Source organism: Mesitornis unicolor, unplaced genomic scaffold (genome assembly GCF_000695765.1).
Source record: "Mesitornis unicolor isolate BGI_N332 unplaced genomic scaffold, ASM69576v1 scaffold20252, whole genome shotgun sequence".
NCBI classification, from domain to species: Eukaryota; Metazoa; Chordata; class Aves; order Mesitornithiformes; family Mesitornithidae; genus Mesitornis; species Mesitornis unicolor.
The window spans coordinates 47,364-64,359 of record NW_010170069.1 but is presented as its reverse complement, the minus strand read 5'-3'; the positions used below and the strand labels follow the sequence as shown (position 1 = coordinate 64,359).

Below are 16,996 nucleotides of genomic sequence, written 5' to 3'. Positions count from 1 at the left end.
GGACATTATCACCTGGTAAAATCCATCTGCGTCTATGACCTCTAATGGTCCTCTACAGCTTTAGGTGGGCTTCAGGTCCTGGTGACCTTGGGGCTAGACTGGTGTTATTTCCTATTTCTCAGAGCCCACAGTCAGGAATGTTTCTGGCTTAATAGGGCTTATTAAGTAGAAAACAGCTACGATTACTAGTCCCAAGGTAAAAAATTAAGTCTAAAAACCCTCTGCACTGTCATGAGACAGTAAAAAAGAAGGAGCTCATCTGAGCCACAGAAGCATAACCTTGAGGAGGTGCACTCAAAACACACTGCTCCCAAAGGCAGGAACCCCTAACAGCACCCATGCCATGCACCACACTACACTGCTTCACTCTGGTCCCTCTGTCCATCCTAGGGCCATAGCTCCTGCCTGCTGTTCACTCTCCCTTCAAGGCAGCCTGAACCCATGGCACGTTCCTGTGGATCCAAAGCCTGCTGCTGCTGCTGCCCTGGCTCCTTCTGCAAAACCCAAACTGGATCTATGGGTACGGACAAATCTCACGACTCCCCCTGCCCTCCTGTTGGATAGACAGGGAATTGAACAGGCAGATCTGACCTGCAAGGGCTCCCTTGTCCCAAACAGTTGTGGGGATGGAGGGTACAGCGATTCTCTTCTATGGCGTTGATCTGCCCCCATTCAGCACAATCCCATTCCCTCTGCAGTCCACTGTCCCTCTTTCTTGGCACTGTGGTAAAAGCTGACAACGTAACTTTAATATCAGTCTGTGCTAAGCAATTTGCAAACCAGCTACACTGCCATTCAACTATCCACAATTAATTAAATTCAGATAGATATGCAGCTCAAAATATTTTATTAAACCTTATGCCAAGGACATTCCTGAAAGTCCACAGGGCTTTATTTAAGTGGAGTTTTGAACCTCAAGATTTTGGCATGTTAAACTGAAAAGCAGGCCAGGAAAAGAAGTTTCATATTATGTATGAATCAGTAATTATTCTATTCCTTATTTTGTTTTGTGAATAATTTTAAAAGCAAAGCTTCAAAACGTATTAAGTAGCTATTTCTTGACAGCACTATGAATTGGGTCAAAACATGTCTATCTCTGTGATCTGCAATCAAAACCAGGCTATTCATGAAGGCTTTTGGTTTCCCCACCACCACCTCAAAACTAAAAACTCTCCTTTTTTCCTTTCATTTGAGTACTCTGCTCCCCAAACCTACAAACTAATACCCTCTTTTATAAAGGAAGGAGAGCACAGGTTCAGACTTAAGGAACTTGTATTTAGCACTGCCTGTTCTAAATGACTGTATGTAATTGAACGTGCTCTGTATCACTAAGGTATTTCCCTCGGCGTTACACATAAGCAATTAATGCAACTACCATCAGTATCATAACCCAATTGTGCCCAAATTGCACAATTCCTGTAGAAAGCTTTTTCTGAAAAGATTTTTATATAGACAGTGCACCACACTAGATTTTTTGAAGAGTGTTTGTCCTGCCGTCACTTCCTGCAAAGCTCATGAGACTGAGATTCTAATTTCTACAAGGAAAGATAAAAATTATACTCAAAGTTATCACTGGCACAGGGTTTCAGGTTTTGAATTCCACCATGCTAAGCGAAATGTCCAGTGTAATGCAAATGTACAGTGAAGAGACAAGCCAGAACCAGTTCATTATCTTTTCTAATGTCCTTTCTAATATATCCAATTTAATTATTTTTTTTTCCAGCAGGGATAGCTTAAAGGATAAAGGAAAAAGCAAATCAAATGTAGGCAAGTATGAGGGCAAGAGGTATGTACCATTAGAATGCATTCCGAAACTACTTTGTTAGATAAAACCTCTATTTCTGACCGACAGAAAAAAAATTAAAACAATCCCGTTATTACTGGTCTAGAAATTATGACACTCAGTTTATGCCAGATGAGTAATGTTGGAAAAGTATAGAAAGATGAGTGAATTAACCTGCATATAGATTTTTCTTTATAAATAGATAATTCCAAATTAGCAAGAAACGACATAAAGTAACATACTTACTGTTGCAGGGTTTCATCTGACAAGACCTTACAAGCAGTGAAGGAGACAGACCACTACACATTGATCCATTTAATGTGACATATTGGCCCTTTGCTGTTAGGTTTTGGCAGGCAAGTTTCCTTCGCTGGATTCCAACGCCACAGCTTACTGAGCACTGTGAAAAGAAGGATGCAGTCAAGATAAACTTGGTGTCCCACACCACACGAGCCTATTTTAAACTGTTTTGTTGTTTGTTTTTCTGTTTTTATTTCATAGAGAGGGTGCATACACTCTAGTTCATAGGAATTTCGGTGTTATTAAGACATTAAACTCTCTCTACTTTTTCGGGTAATAAGAATGTAAAAGAGAGAATTTGTTCCAGCAAGCAATTCAGGAACAATTAAAATAACATGACAGTATTTCCTTACGTCTGACCATGGGCAGAACAGAGCGATGACAGCAAGTACCTAAGAGAAACAATTCTCCTACTTAGTATTGCATGAACTTTTAACTGCAGCTTCTAAATGCACTTCTAGAAATCTTGTCTGAACTGAGAGTGGTAGCCAAGCTTGCATTAAAGGGGAAAGAAGGAGGACATATTCCAGAATAAAGCAGAGATTTGCTTTTTGGAAGCTGTACTATGAAATAATTGATAGCTAAGCATGTCTGGTAGAACACACGCAATGTCTGTCTTTCAGCAACTCACACACAGCTCAGGAAGGGAGATGTGATCAGTCTGGTTGCAGGCAGGGATGCACAGCAACTGTACACACAGTTTAGTCCCGCTACATGCTCTGCAAAACCTTCAGCAATCCTGTGAATTTGTTGCTCCAAACATCTTATTTACCCAAGCAGAAATCTTTAGAGCTCATGTTGCAACTGAAGGATCTGGTTCACCCTTGTCGGGGGCTGCTCACCTTGGACCATTCTCCTACAAGCAGCTGAGGAGGACAGTCAACTTTTGCACATGGTTTACTGGTTGGCAATTTGGGTTCCTGGCAGGTGTCATCAGAGTGTTTCAGGAAACTTCCATCTGTCAACAGCTGCTTACAGTACACTTTGCGGGTCTGAATCCCTCCTCCACAAGTACGTGAACACTAAGAAGAAGAGAACATAGCATGTACACCTGCACGAACATCTGCGCCCACCCATCACCCTTATTTTACACAAACATTGTAAGCTCCCATCCCTCCCCAGTTATGCTCTATTGAAAAATGACAACTACTTTTAATTAAAAACCAAGCAGCATGTAGAAAATTGTTCCTTTAAAATGCTGAGCTAATAGATTAGCGATGATGAGAATCTAACTACTAAGTTAAAAATCACACCACCTGAAAGCAATTAAGTAGTAAAAATCCTAAAGAAAAACATGCATCTTACCCATAGATCTGCTTATGTCTTGCATTAATTAAGATACCTGGTGGGAGTTTAGGAAACTTTGTCCTTGAGACAAAAAAATGAAGCAATGTCTCCAAAAGCAGGTTATGGTCCATGCAGAGCACAGAAAGAGAGGTGATGTCTGGAGTAACTGATATCCAGCCTTCTGAAACCTTAAAAAGGACTTTCCATCTCACTCTGTGACTACCCATTGGCATAGTAGTCAAAAGTAGTATTTTTGACCCTGGATTAGTTTGTTCTAATGAAATAAGTTGAAACACTTACATACCAAAGTTTAGGTGCTACCTTCCACGTTATTCCAGCTGGAGAATTTCGAGTACCTAGCCTGAGGAACACATTGAAAGTACATCTGCAACCCAGTTCATACCTGTTGCCATTCCTCAACATGCCACACAGGGGGACAGTCAATTTGGTTACAAGCTTGTAAAGAATGAGGCTTTTTGTCTTTGCAGTCCTCAGCAGCAACAGCAGATCCTCCCGGCTGCTGGCAGTGCACATCTCTCGTCTGGATCCCAACCCCACACGACGCCGAGCAGCGTCTCCAGGGGCCACTTTGCCACCTGTTCCAACAGAGCCAAAAGCCCTCGTTTTAGCAACTCACTTCAGGATGGAGAAGGAGCTGTCACACCCAACCGGGCCTTAGGAAAAAACCAACTGAAGGCACAGTTATTGATAGATGGCTAAAACAACTCTTTGGTTTGGCTGCAACGCAAAATTATAAACTAGATTTATAAACTTACAGGTAACAAGGAAATGCAGAAGTTACTAACAATAAAGTAATAAAAAGTCATTTCCAGAAAAATTCAACTCCATGATTTACTTTCAGAGTGCTCATAAAAAACAGCCTGTTGGCAACCTGCTGACATTTACATTTACAAATGTAAATATGTAAACAGACCTTTCTTACATTTACAAAAATTCCTTTAAATGTGTATATGTTTTCTACAAAACATCCTGTTCCTCTTAACATCTTCCCTACGTTTTGGAAGAGGAGGTTCTACAAACACACATAAACAATATGCAAAGGATCAAGGATGTCAGAGATCAAAAGTGGGTAAATAAGGCAGCGCATGTCAAAATTTCACATACGGCCCTTTTGAGTGACCAAATTAGCTAGATTTTCTTGGATTTGGACTGGATTTGTTATCCAGAATCTCCATATAAACATAAGAAGCCATAGAAACTATGTGGGACTACTAAAGAAGTCTGAAATTAAAGTAACTTTAAATCATAATTTTACCTTTTTCATTCAGTAATGATAGAAAGTAAATATTCTCTGGTTTTTTTTTTGTGAAATGGCTTTAAAATTTTCCGTGTACCACTAGGAAAGTTAAGGCTGTTTTTCCAACTCTAGCAAATATCTACACAGAAGAGATTTATTTCAGAAAATGTTCCCTATTTTATTAGTGAGATGTGAAGAGTGGAAAAGGAGCGAACAAGACCAAAAAAAAAAAATGCAACCCCAAAACCTTATTAAAGACAAAAGCAGTGAAATTTCATCCCAAAGCAAGACCACAGTCCTAAAATCTGAACCCTTTCTGAGAAAGCCAATGTTTATTTAAGTCATATTAACCATTTCTTTGCCACAATATGATTTCATTATTACAGTGTACCTCGGAGGGCAAAGCTTCATATTGCAAGTACGAGTCATTCGTGGTGGTCTCTTGGAACTGTCACACAGGGTTTCATTGACGGCTTGTTTGGTCTCCACATGCAGACACATTGCAATGGCTTCTTGTGTTCCTGAGTGAAAAAGGAAAACGCTTATGAAACACTGAAGATGGAAGAGATTTCTCTGAAGCCTACTCTTGAAAAACACTCAGTAAAAAAGAATTAGATAGCAGGCTTAGAAGTAACATCTCAGGTCAAAAAGAACACACACACACACACACACACACACACACACACACACACACACACATACACACACACATGTTTAATACTTAGAAGTTATTTGTGAATTGTATCTAGCACTTCTGTGATGATTAAAAGTCTTGATTTGACATTCTACCTCTCAGAAAACCAAGAGAAAATAGGCTTCTCTGTCTGTCCACCATCAGATGCCATATCTGCCTGGTTAGGTACTGGTTCCAAGCCAACTCCTGGCTTCATTGCCAAAAATCAGGGTATAAGTGATTCCTTCTCACTTACCTTGACTTTAAGGAGCTAAAGATCTGCAAAAAATGAAAGAAAAAATGCAGAAAAATTGCAAAACTATAGTCAGGAGAATAGGTTCTATGTTTAGTCAGCTTTCTTATAGGAGCTAGAGATGTTTTGCTGAAGGCAGCAAATCTGACCCAGCCTAGAGCCTAGATCTGCATTTCTTGCTACGTGGATCTTATTACTGAAGCGTGAAAGATTACCAGTACTCAAATTTCTATGAGTCAAATTGAAATGTAATATAGATTTGCTTTAGAACAAGTCAGTTTAGCAAATACACATCTTGTGAACTACTTTTATTTTAAAGCTATGTAATTATCCAATTTTATACATCATATTTTTCAGTAAGAAAGCCTTACTCAATTTCAGATCTCACTTGCATGCACATGAAAGAAAAAATGGTTTGTGATGTACTTGGGGGATCCTGTGTATCTGAGATGTTCTATATAAGCGCTGCTAATGATCATAATCCTGTAGAACAAAAAAGCACTGAAATAATAATAATACACCTATTTTGTTTCTTCCAGGTAAAAATGGCTTTTGAAATCACAGTTTACAGAATTTAAATCCATTTCCTTCCTATCTTTCACTGAGCTCTAGTTATTTTGTAAGGATACGAAACCTGCTTTCAGCAGCAGGTTACATTTCTTTTCTTACAACCAACTTTGAAGGTTTCAAAGGGAATTGCATTTTTAACTAGAAACCGTCACTAACCACTTCATGGTATCACCAGTGACATTACTCCAAAACATCACCACTGTTGTGACAAAAAGGCTGCTACAACTATGTTACAAATGCTTCTATAAATACATTGCCAACAAAAGGAGGACTATAAGAAAGACATTGAGGTGCAGGAGAGGGTCCAAAGAAGGGCTACAAAGCTGGTGAAGGCTCTTGAGAATAAGTCTTGAGGAGTGGCTGAGGGACTTGGGGTTGTTTAGTCTGAAAAAAAGGAGACTGAGGAGAGACCTTATCACTCTCTACAACTACCTGAAAGCAGGTTGTAGAGAGGTTGGTGTGGGTCTCTTGTCACAAGTTACAACTGATAGGACAAGAGGAAATGCTGTCAAGTTATTCTAGGGGAGGTTTAGGTTAGACATTAGGAAAAACTTTTGCACTGAAAGGGTTATCAAAGACTGCCACAGGGTGTCCAGGGAAGTGGCAGAATCACCATCCTCAGATGTATTTAAAAGCCATCTAGATATGGTGCTTAGGGACATGGTTTAGAAGCAGGCATGGTAGAGTTAGTTAATCATTGGACTTGATGATCTTAAAGGTTTTTTCCAACAATAACAATTCTATGATAACTACTCCTGCTTCTGCGTCAACTGTGCATGACAACTGGTTTCTTGGCACTGCTGATCATTAGCTATTCTGATTTCAGTGTGATCAATGAAATATCCTACACTGAAGGTTTCGTCTCCATGCCAACAGTCCATATTTCTCTTTTACAACACATTCACAAGCACTGTCTCTCTTTCCATAAACCAAAGCTGTTCCTTCCATCTATAAACAATTTTGATGTAGTCCAACGTATGAGCCAGCCCAGGCCACAATCCCTCTTTGAGACACTTGAACCAGTCCATTTTTTTTAGCAGGAGTAGACCAGCAGCAATTTTCACAATAACATAGATTCCTACTTCTTTCACGCTCTCTGGTACAGCTCTGGATCCCCTCTGGGACCCATTTTCAGTTCAGAAAGACCTTGTAATATAAATGTTTTGACTACATCTACAAAGTGACAAATTTTTATAGAACAGAAGACCTGACCTTAAACAAGACTGACAACCTATTCAGTTCTCTTACATCAAACTATTGATAATTGCATTAACATAGAACACACACATCAAGTAAAATGTATTTTACTAGCAGGGCTGAGAGGAAACCTTTAACAGTCATTACTATAGTGCAGACATTAAAATGCCCCCCAAAAGACAAACCAGTAAATAAATGTTGTTTCTAGATCACTTCTATTTTATTCCAGATTGACAACCAAGGGACACAAACATTTTCTGTCCAATTGATCCCCATGTGTTTGTTTAAAAGGAGCAGCTTCCCTGCCACCTTACTTAGAAAATGCACACCTGACTGTCTGTGGGAGAGAAATAAAGGTTTAGAAACTGCGTTTTGGCAGAAACAGAATGACATTACCAGACAGGCAATCAAGTACATATCAAGCATCCATTTAATCTCTATTTCAGGTCAAGATCTACCTATGCTACCAACCTTCAGTTTCCCAGACCTCACTGTGTTCCTGTGGGAAACCCACACTCAGAGGTGATGCTGCTCTGGAACAGGTTGTGTTAAGTAATATCTTCTTAATATCACACACAAAGGAGGGGAATGAAAAGGGATTTCTTTCAGACCATCTAAGTCGGCAATAATCCCATGGGAACCTTTTATCTCGGTGTTATAAAAACTAAATTGGCCAGCCAAATGAACAAAAGGCATGCCATACCAGGTGATAGTTTTTGACTGCAACTTGCCACCTGGAATTCATTAAACCACTTCTGCCTTGCAGCATGACCTAGCTTTAATTGTGTTACCAGAAGAAATTGTTGTATGCAGCATATCTTTCATTTGACTTAACTGCAGGGCACAAACTGCAGCAGTGATTTCTCCCCACAAGGGGCCTTATTGAAAGAAAATGGCACTGTAAGTACAAAAGAGATATTAGAGTTGTTAAAAACATATCGTGCACCACCTTCCTGTTCCTTGGTTCTCAGTTCAAGGATTCTATTCAATAAATAACTACACCAAATTGATGCAGCGTTTTCTTAACTGTCAAAATGTCTTGACAATTAATCATATTTCTCCCCCCAAACTATAATTTTACGTTAGTTGGGAGCTCCAATCACTGATAAATTTCTTATTCTATGTCAACTAAAAAATGGAAAAACCTATTACTCAAGCAAGCAAAGTTTTATATGTATGACTTTCTTGGCTTATAATATAAACATAGTAGATAATTTAACTAAAACATTATGTATGCAGCAGGGAGCACTAAGTATTTTTACAGTAATCTGATGCACTATTGTAGTAATTATCCTACTATTCAGTGAAATAGAATATTTTCTATTTTAACTCAGCATTCAAACCACATACATTTACATTTTTTTACAAGCTTTTCTATGTAGTGAAATACAGAGTGCAGGAAGCTGTGTTAAAAGATCAGAGTGCTTGAAAAAAGCCCAGGCTTTCTGTTTCTACCCCTTTTAGAGTATACAGGAAATTGGGGTAGAAGTTGCTGTGCAAATGGTAAGAGGGTGGATTTCTACTCTGTACCTGGAAGAGGAAGGACGGTCATTGCTTTCTATCAGATACTCTGTCATTGATAACTGCTTAAAAATACGTACTATCAGCTGAAAATCACTCAGAAGAAATGCCAAGCCCTAGGGATGTTTGAGCCTGTCTGTAAATCTACGGACATTGGCACTTTCATTGATATTCCTTCTGTAAAAGAGTAACCAGTGTCTGCAGCTGATGAAACTCATCACAGGAGTAACCAGTCAGCAAACTGCCTACAACACTCTGCAAATGCTCCCAGCTTTGTATGTGAGTTTCAGAACAGTCATTGTTTTTCTTGAGAGCCCTTCAATTTGGCGAGAATCCACTGGTTTTTCTAAGAACCTCAGGTTTCTTATAAATAAAATAGTAAACTTTTAGCCATTATCGTCCAGACAAAAGCCTGAAAACACAACTTGACTGCACCCTAAAGCTTCCAAATGCACAGACTATAGATATTTAAAAAAAAAGAAGTACAGATGTATTTATTTTTAATCACATTATTTTTAAGCCAATGTAATGACTGGGGGGGGGGAGGGCAGAATAATTTTTTAAGCATATGGAATATAAATAATAATTAAACTGAAAAACCAAAATCTGCCTCTTCCAATTAAAGGTATTTTTAAACAAGGACCCAGAAAATGTTCAGCTTGTTTTTGTTTTTAATGGAAAACATCCCTTTAAAATATTTTAGAGTAGTTAAATGATTGACAACACTGAAGAAATACTACAGATTACAAGAAAAACACTTCTTCTCCTCAAGTGTACTCTTTATTCTGATAACAACTGTTACTTCTCACTGACAATACTATAAAAATTAAACTTAAGTTGGGGCCTCTTGCATCAGGGCCAAAGTTCTTCAGAGACTGAGGAAAAAAAACCCAAAAACCAACAAACACCCAACAAAAACCCCCATCAAAACAAAAAAAAACCCACCCCAACATTCTGGGAAAACGAGGGCAAATCCCAAGATCCCCAAAGCACACAGTTGGCTTACTTTCAGTTTGGGATTTCTTCAGGCACTGAAGCCAAAATAGATCTTTAGCTTTCAGGATGGTTACAGAGTTCCCTGTGGATGTTAAAGGTGACGTCTGCCTCATGACAAATTAGCCTGGACAACCTTTATTTGCACTCATGGAAAGATTGATGAAAGAAGCATTATTTATGCTAACAGGAGTAACACAACATAGCAGTTCTCAAAAGCAGCTGTTTGGTTGACAAGCCACACAGATCTGGTGCAGAAGGCACACAAAATGACCAAAGACTCTTGTTAGTAATGCTCTAGAACCTGCTGAATATGACAAACTGGGAAGTAAAGATGATGTTTGTAACACCTTGCAGATGGCTCTCTCTCTGTAATTCTAATAATACCTCAAAAACAATGTTTCCATCTGCATTTTTATGTTTGCTTTGGAGAGGGACCAGAGGAGAGCTGGAATTAAAAGTCTAGTCTGTATGAGGATTTTAAAAAAAGGTGCAGGTGACAAGCACAGAAACAGAGATGCAGCCCTTGCTCAAATAGTGGCTATAAAGCCTGCAGCCTACTTAGACCCTCCAGTCCTTTCCCCCCTTCAGAGTCAAACACTACAAAATGGGGGTAAGGAGTTCCAAGGATAGAGAAATCCACAGGAATTTATTTTAATAGCCACTGCTACATACATACATACTAGAGAAAAACTACCTAATATAATTTACATTACACTGGGATATTCCAAACTCAGACAATATTTATTTCTTGTAACGAAAGAGTTCATCTAATTGAAATGAGATTTAAACATAAAACTTAGCAGAAATGGATCAGCTCCTTTGAACTACACAATGGAAAAATAGTAGACAGTGAGATCATTAGTTAGTACATTGCAATAAGCTGGAAACAGAAGAGATGTCTGGTTTCCTTAAACATTTTATCGGCAGGTAATTTTTGGTCTGTTTGAAAGCCTTTGCCAAGGCAGCAAGAAGACCAGAACTGATAGAAGGAAAAAATCACCGTTACCTAACTAGCATAACAGTGCATGGACTTCTGAAGCTGTTCATTGATAAAATATCCTGACAACTTCCCACATTTCCCAGGAGCATCACATAAGAAAAATGTCTAGACACTGTACCAGTGATACCACAGAAGTCCCAAGAACACAAACAGGTATTTTGTTTCAGACTTTAAATGAATCATTTCTATTGCCTATCAAATAAATGGTTAGATTACTGTGAACATCTAGAGGAAAATTCTGGGTCAGGCAGCCTCACAAATTCATGAAAGGGCCAAAAGTCAACAACAGAATTCACACTCAGCTCCCTCAGGAGCAAAATGAAGCTGAATGTGGGATTCTTCTCATCAGTCATTTTGAAGTTTCTTCATGACAGCAAATGAAACTACTGTCTTCAGTACAGGCTCCTTAAATTACCGTCAGCTTGCACTGAGTCCAGGTTTTTATATGAACTCTTTTGCATGGACAAATTCACATGTGAAGATGCAGGTAATGCAAATATGCACGTGTGCAGGCAAAGACTAAAGATTATTTCAGCCTAGATTTCTGCTGATGTCCCAAAATTCAAAATCTTTGAAGTTTCAGAAGACCTCTGACAAATATATTGGCTAAAAAGCAGTGGTAGAGGGGATTTAAGATGGCAATTAAATGATTGTGCATTAAAAAAATCAGTTATGAAAAAGAGGGCTACAAATTTAGTAGAAATGAAAGCCTTGTTTCTGCTTTACAGTGCAATTTCCTTATTTCTAAAAACAATTCCCTCATTAAAATGAAGAAACAGAGACACTCAGTCACAGTAGCCGTCACTACCATCATTTCCATACGTACATACTCATGCTACAGCTTCTTCTACCTTGCCATTCATAATGTCCACTGAAGGTAGTGAAGGCAATGGAATGCATCAGCTCTAGAGATGTAATATGCCGCTATTCCTATGGATCAATCCCATCAGTAAACAGAGTAGTAAATGATAAAAGAGGCACTTATTATAATGTCACTTACCACCCTACTGAAGGCATCCTGGGGCATCCCTCCCAACTTCTGTCTTCAATGTTTGAACTGCTGAGTAGTACAAAGGAGGCTACTTTCTATGAGCTCTAGACAGGCTCTCTGCTTCCAATTGTGCCTCTTCTGCCTCTTTCTACATTTTTTATTTTTTCAATGGGTACAACTGTCCTCACTTCCACTGATGTCATCAGTCCGGTCAAACATAGGTGTGTTCACAATTCCACTGCTTCCACTCAACACCTCATAACTCACTTGTGTTCAGTCCCAAAGCACAGTATGTAGTAGCAACACCAGCAACCTTGTCTAGTAACATGTACTTAGGACGACAGGGAGATTCGATTACATCCGAAAAGGAATGTGCCTAACTACTTGCAGACAGATGTATGGCACAGAGTTCCTATAAAGTAAGGTACTATACCAGGACCTAAATAAACTTCATGCTGGTCAAACTGAAAGCAAGTCTCCCTAATTACAACTCTATCCCTACTGTACTGCAGAAAATGGGAGTATTTTGGAAAATAAGGAATAATTAACATGTGAATTTTAACTCCAAAAATATATATATTTTCAGTTCCTAGGAAAAGAAAGGTCACCTAAACATTACCATCACTGATGCATTAAGCATGCTTGTAGCAACAACTGCCCAGCAGTCAAGACTACTGCAGCAACAAGGATAAAAGCAAGTTGCTATATCAACAACTTCTTGCACCTTACTTAATCAAATTCAGTTGGTGTTTGAACACAGGATAGAAAGGAAACAAAGTACTTTGAAATACTCAATGGATAACAGAAATAAATTAAAACTTGAAGCTGCATCTTTTGCTACAGATTAACACAGCTAATTTAGGGTAACGCTAACAGAAGACCCAACAACATCAAACAGTGCCAAACTCATGATAAATAAGTAAATAAAGGTACCTCCCAGACACGTGGCTGAACAGGGAGTAAAACCAATGTATTCCCAGTCATAAATCACACTGCCATCTTCAGTATGTGAAAACGCTGGTGTGTAGGGGACAGGATCGCTATCACAAGATGCCTGGTGACAGACTCGTTCTGTTGGTGGCTTCACGTCTTCACATTCCTCCTCAGGCAATTCAACCTCAGTCTGAGTAAACGCGAGGAGGATCCGGCACTTCACATCTCGCACCTGTATGCCATTGCCACACGTGGCACTGCATGGAGACCAGGGTTCAGGAATAAACCTGCAAATAATCACAGTGCAGTAGAAAAACTGCCACTTTATTCCAAATAATTGTGTCTGTGTGTGCACAGTTAAAACAGAGCTAAAACACATAAACGTATGTTTGTACACAAAGCAGACAACACATAATACTATTGGATGCTGAAATGGAAAGCATAATCAATTGTCTTAAGCCTTTCACTTGTGACTTATCCCAGACCATTTCTCAAAATTCACAAAGGAAAATATGTAGGAAAAGAGGAGAAAGAATAATGAGGAAAAGAGAAAGCTGTATCCTTTTTGGAGGAAAAAGTACATCACCTAAATCTTTTCTCAAACTCCTTTCAGTGGAAAAAAGGGAGAAATTTCATGAAGACATACCTATAGGATATAAAAGAGCTCCCCAGGTATGCAAACGTAGGCACAAGCCGAAAGTATATTTGCAGTCTGCTTAAGCCTGAGAAAGGACATCACCTTATGTCATATGCTAATAATCAGCAAACAGACAGAAGAAAAGCACCTTTCCAATCTAGCTATCTCCAGTGCACACCACCACAGGCTGCTGTTGAGAGTCCATCTTGGAAGAAGCCTCCCATCTTCAATAACGAGGGCTAACCAGCTCCATCTATAATCCATCATTTTTATTAGAAAGCATTTAGGCTCTTGATGAACTACAGTAAAATCTTATTTTACAGATCATTAATTTACTGAATAAAAGGACGTTTTAGTCTATAATATTCTCTGACTTCGGGAGTCACGTTAATATCTGATAGTAATTTTCAAAACAGCACTAGAGCCAAGGGGCTGAATTTCATTAATAAAGTCATCCTGAGTGACTCCGGGGTACAATTTATAAGAAATCAAATACAGAGTTTCATAGGACATTTTTTCAGAAGGTTGCAGTTGTTCTTTATTATGTCCGAATGCAGCTGATGATCAAATGGAAAATACAGGAGAATATATTTGACTGATGCTAGAAACTTATTTGGAAGGAAAAATCCAAATTATGATTCCAAGATTTTCTCCTTATCTTTGATTTTCCTTATCTTTCTCTTTACTGCAGGAAGGCTGCCTTTACAAATATAAGAACACATGTGTAAGACGAAAATCAGTATTTACGTTCTGCATACACAGTAAGCATAGAAAAACGTCAACACAGTGTGGTTGACTCTGTGGACAGTTTATCATCTTGAGCCAATAAATTCTTGCCAGTATATACAGAGGAAGAATCAAATAGAAGAAAGGAGAACAGATGAGTGGATAACCCATAAAGATACTCAAATTCAGTCCTTGGGGTAGTCACCCAAGCTGAGCTTGGCATAAACCCCAAGAAAAACTGAGTATTATCAAATTGGTGAATGGCTGTGTCCTGCAGAGATAAAAATCTGAGTAAATGCCCAACTGGTGCAGCCTAACAGCCCATGGAGTCCAATGGCACAGCTGGCAGGGGTCAATGTCCAGATGCTTTTGATAACAAACTCTAACTGGAGGTCTGTGGGAAAAGCCGCAAAGGAAGGCTCGCTCTTACTCCAGCAGATAAAAATCAGCTAAACATCAGATCTCACAGTCTTTTCAAAGGCGGCCATGGAAACTACCTAGGGTGGCCATGGCAAAATCACCCTCATCCAACAAAACACTTAAGCATGTGCCTAACTTTAAGCATATTAGCAGTCCTTTGAAGTCAATAGGGCTACAATGTGTTCAGAGTTAGACTTGGGCTTAAGTGCTTTATTGGATCAAGGCCATTGTGCATAGCTCCAACAAAATTATGACTTTGCTCTCCTTCTGTGTAAAAAAAAAATAAAGTATAAATCCATGTATAGTTATGCACCTAATTGGAAAAATAAAACTGATGGACATTTATAGTTGAAGAGCTGGTAGGTATTCTGGCCACACCGAACAGTTTACAGTCTGAAAGCAAATAACTTTTTTTGGTAAAAGCATGACAGCAGCATACCAGAAATTAGTTTTAGTTTTGTGTACTGCATTAAAAAATTCCAAAAATAATGTATAACGCGTTCTTTCGAATTCCTATATAAATGAAAGGAAATTTTGAACCACAGCAATCCTTTCATTCAGCAACCAATTGATTTATAAAGAAACTCTGAAAATTCTAAGCACTTTTTCTTTGACTTACAGCAAGCCTATATTATAATTGAGGTTTTCCTGTTGAATATTAGTGTCTGGTATTTTTCAGTGAAGTGCAAGATAAAAAAACCCACCCAAAATACTTTTTATTATACCTTGGCCTTTGCTAAACTAGTCACATAACTATTTAGCTATTAAAATCCTAAATTGTAGAACTTTTCAAAGGATGACCATGTTAAAGTCACACTTTAAATACCTTCAACAGAAGCCAATGGAGAGAAAATGTTAACACAAAATTAGAGCAAGGAACTCACTGGACAGAGGCAGAGCTTGGCATTGTATCTGAATTTTGAATTCAGGCAAATTATTTTTTAAATTTTATTCTTATTTTTTAACATATGCACAACAAAAGCCTGTGACAGATCATTAAAGCAAACTCCATCAACCTCAGAAGTGACGTATTTTTTACTCTGCCATTCATGGCACACATGGCAAGGCTTTGGACACAATACTTCCCTGAAGCAAATTCAGTCTGCATTTGATGGGCACACACTCAGAGTGATCTCAGGTCAGGATTAAGAAGTATCAAAGCACTTGTATTACGATGCCTTGCAGATCATCAGGAATTTGTAATGGAATGGATAGGATGGTGGTAACTCTAAATCATTTGCCTGGACGCCTTCCTGTGTAACCTCATCTGGGTGTTCCTGCTCCGGCAGGGGGATTGGACTGGATGAGCTTTTGAGGTCCCTTCCAATCCCTAACGTTCTGTGATTCTGTGATTTTCTGATATATTTAACTAAGGTTGTTGATGAGGCTCTTCTGATTAAAAAAAAAAAGGGAAAAGAATGGAAAAATACAGGCACAACTTTTCACAATCAGCCTTTTTGTACACTCATTCTTCCCAGTGCAATGTAGAAAACAAATGCTTCTCTAATCACCTGCACAGTCATAAGTGATGTACACACTACAGATGCAGTGGAGAGCATGTCCGTGCTGCAGTGTTATCAGTCTAACACTAATGGAAACGTGCACTCATCTGGCACACTCTGAAAAAGCCAGTGTGGGATGACCTGCAAAATAAAGCAGTGACCCAAACTACTGATGACAAAACTGGGGCAGAACAGCCTGATCCAACCCAATCAAATCTGAACTGAAAACTTAGCACAGCCTTCTGCAGCTTTCTAAAAACTTGGAAAACATGGTGTCTCATTTTTTTATATTTTCCTCATGCCTGCAGTTCTTGCTTTCAGTTAAGACAGGAAATGCCTAAATCCTGGGGGGCGGGGTGGGGAAGGCTGCTCTTGTGATATTTCCACTCCAACTCTATTGCAGAAAGGGGCCTGGATAAAAGTTTGCAGAAGCATCTGAAATGTTGGCTGCTTACTGGGACAGAACTTCCACGACACTGGCACCCTACCCCTCCATGAAGCACCACCCTCGCCTGCTCTAAGCAGAGTTGCACTGCCAGGTTTTACCAACCTGGAGTATAATGTGTTGGACAAAACCACCAGCCCATTTTCAGAGAGGCAGCTGTGAAAAATGTATAATTCTCTATCACGAAAGGCACAAAGGGAACATTTCTGTGAAAATTACTCAAGCAATAGGCAGCAACCTTTATGAAAGACACCGCATTTCACATTCACGAGTGCAACTCCACAAACCCAGTGATGACTTTTTAGCTCAGGTCGCTGAAAAAAATATATCGGCTTTTGAAAGCAGTTTAGTTTTATCCTAAGCCATGACAGGGAAAAGGCAGTTGAAGTTACGATTAATAAAAAGAATGTAAAAACTTTTCTGGAGCTTCTCTGCGAATCCCACTGTAACTAAGAAGGCTCAAGGGAAGAACGTTTAAAATAATGATTGGTATCAACTGTCATC

At 39.0% G+C, this 16,996-nt stretch overlaps 1 protein-coding gene across 1 annotated transcript in view; it reads right to left on the bottom strand.

The window, feature by feature from the left end:
• Positions 1–16,996, bottom strand: part of ADAMTSL3 (ADAMTS-like 3) — a gene marked incomplete at both ends in the record, with an annotated part of 86,245 nt that overhangs the window by 24,951 nt on the left and 44,298 nt on the right. The window contains 5 exons of the mRNA XM_010179581.1: positions 2,030–2,183; positions 2,926–3,105; positions 3,774–3,966; positions 5,020–5,149; positions 12,763–13,049. Of these exons, the coding sequence (XP_010177883.1) occupies positions 2,030–2,183; positions 2,926–3,105; positions 3,774–3,966; positions 5,020–5,149; positions 12,763–13,049 (944 nt within the window). The remainder of the gene's footprint in view (positions 1–2,029; positions 2,184–2,925; positions 3,106–3,773; positions 3,967–5,019; positions 5,150–12,762; positions 13,050–16,996) is intronic.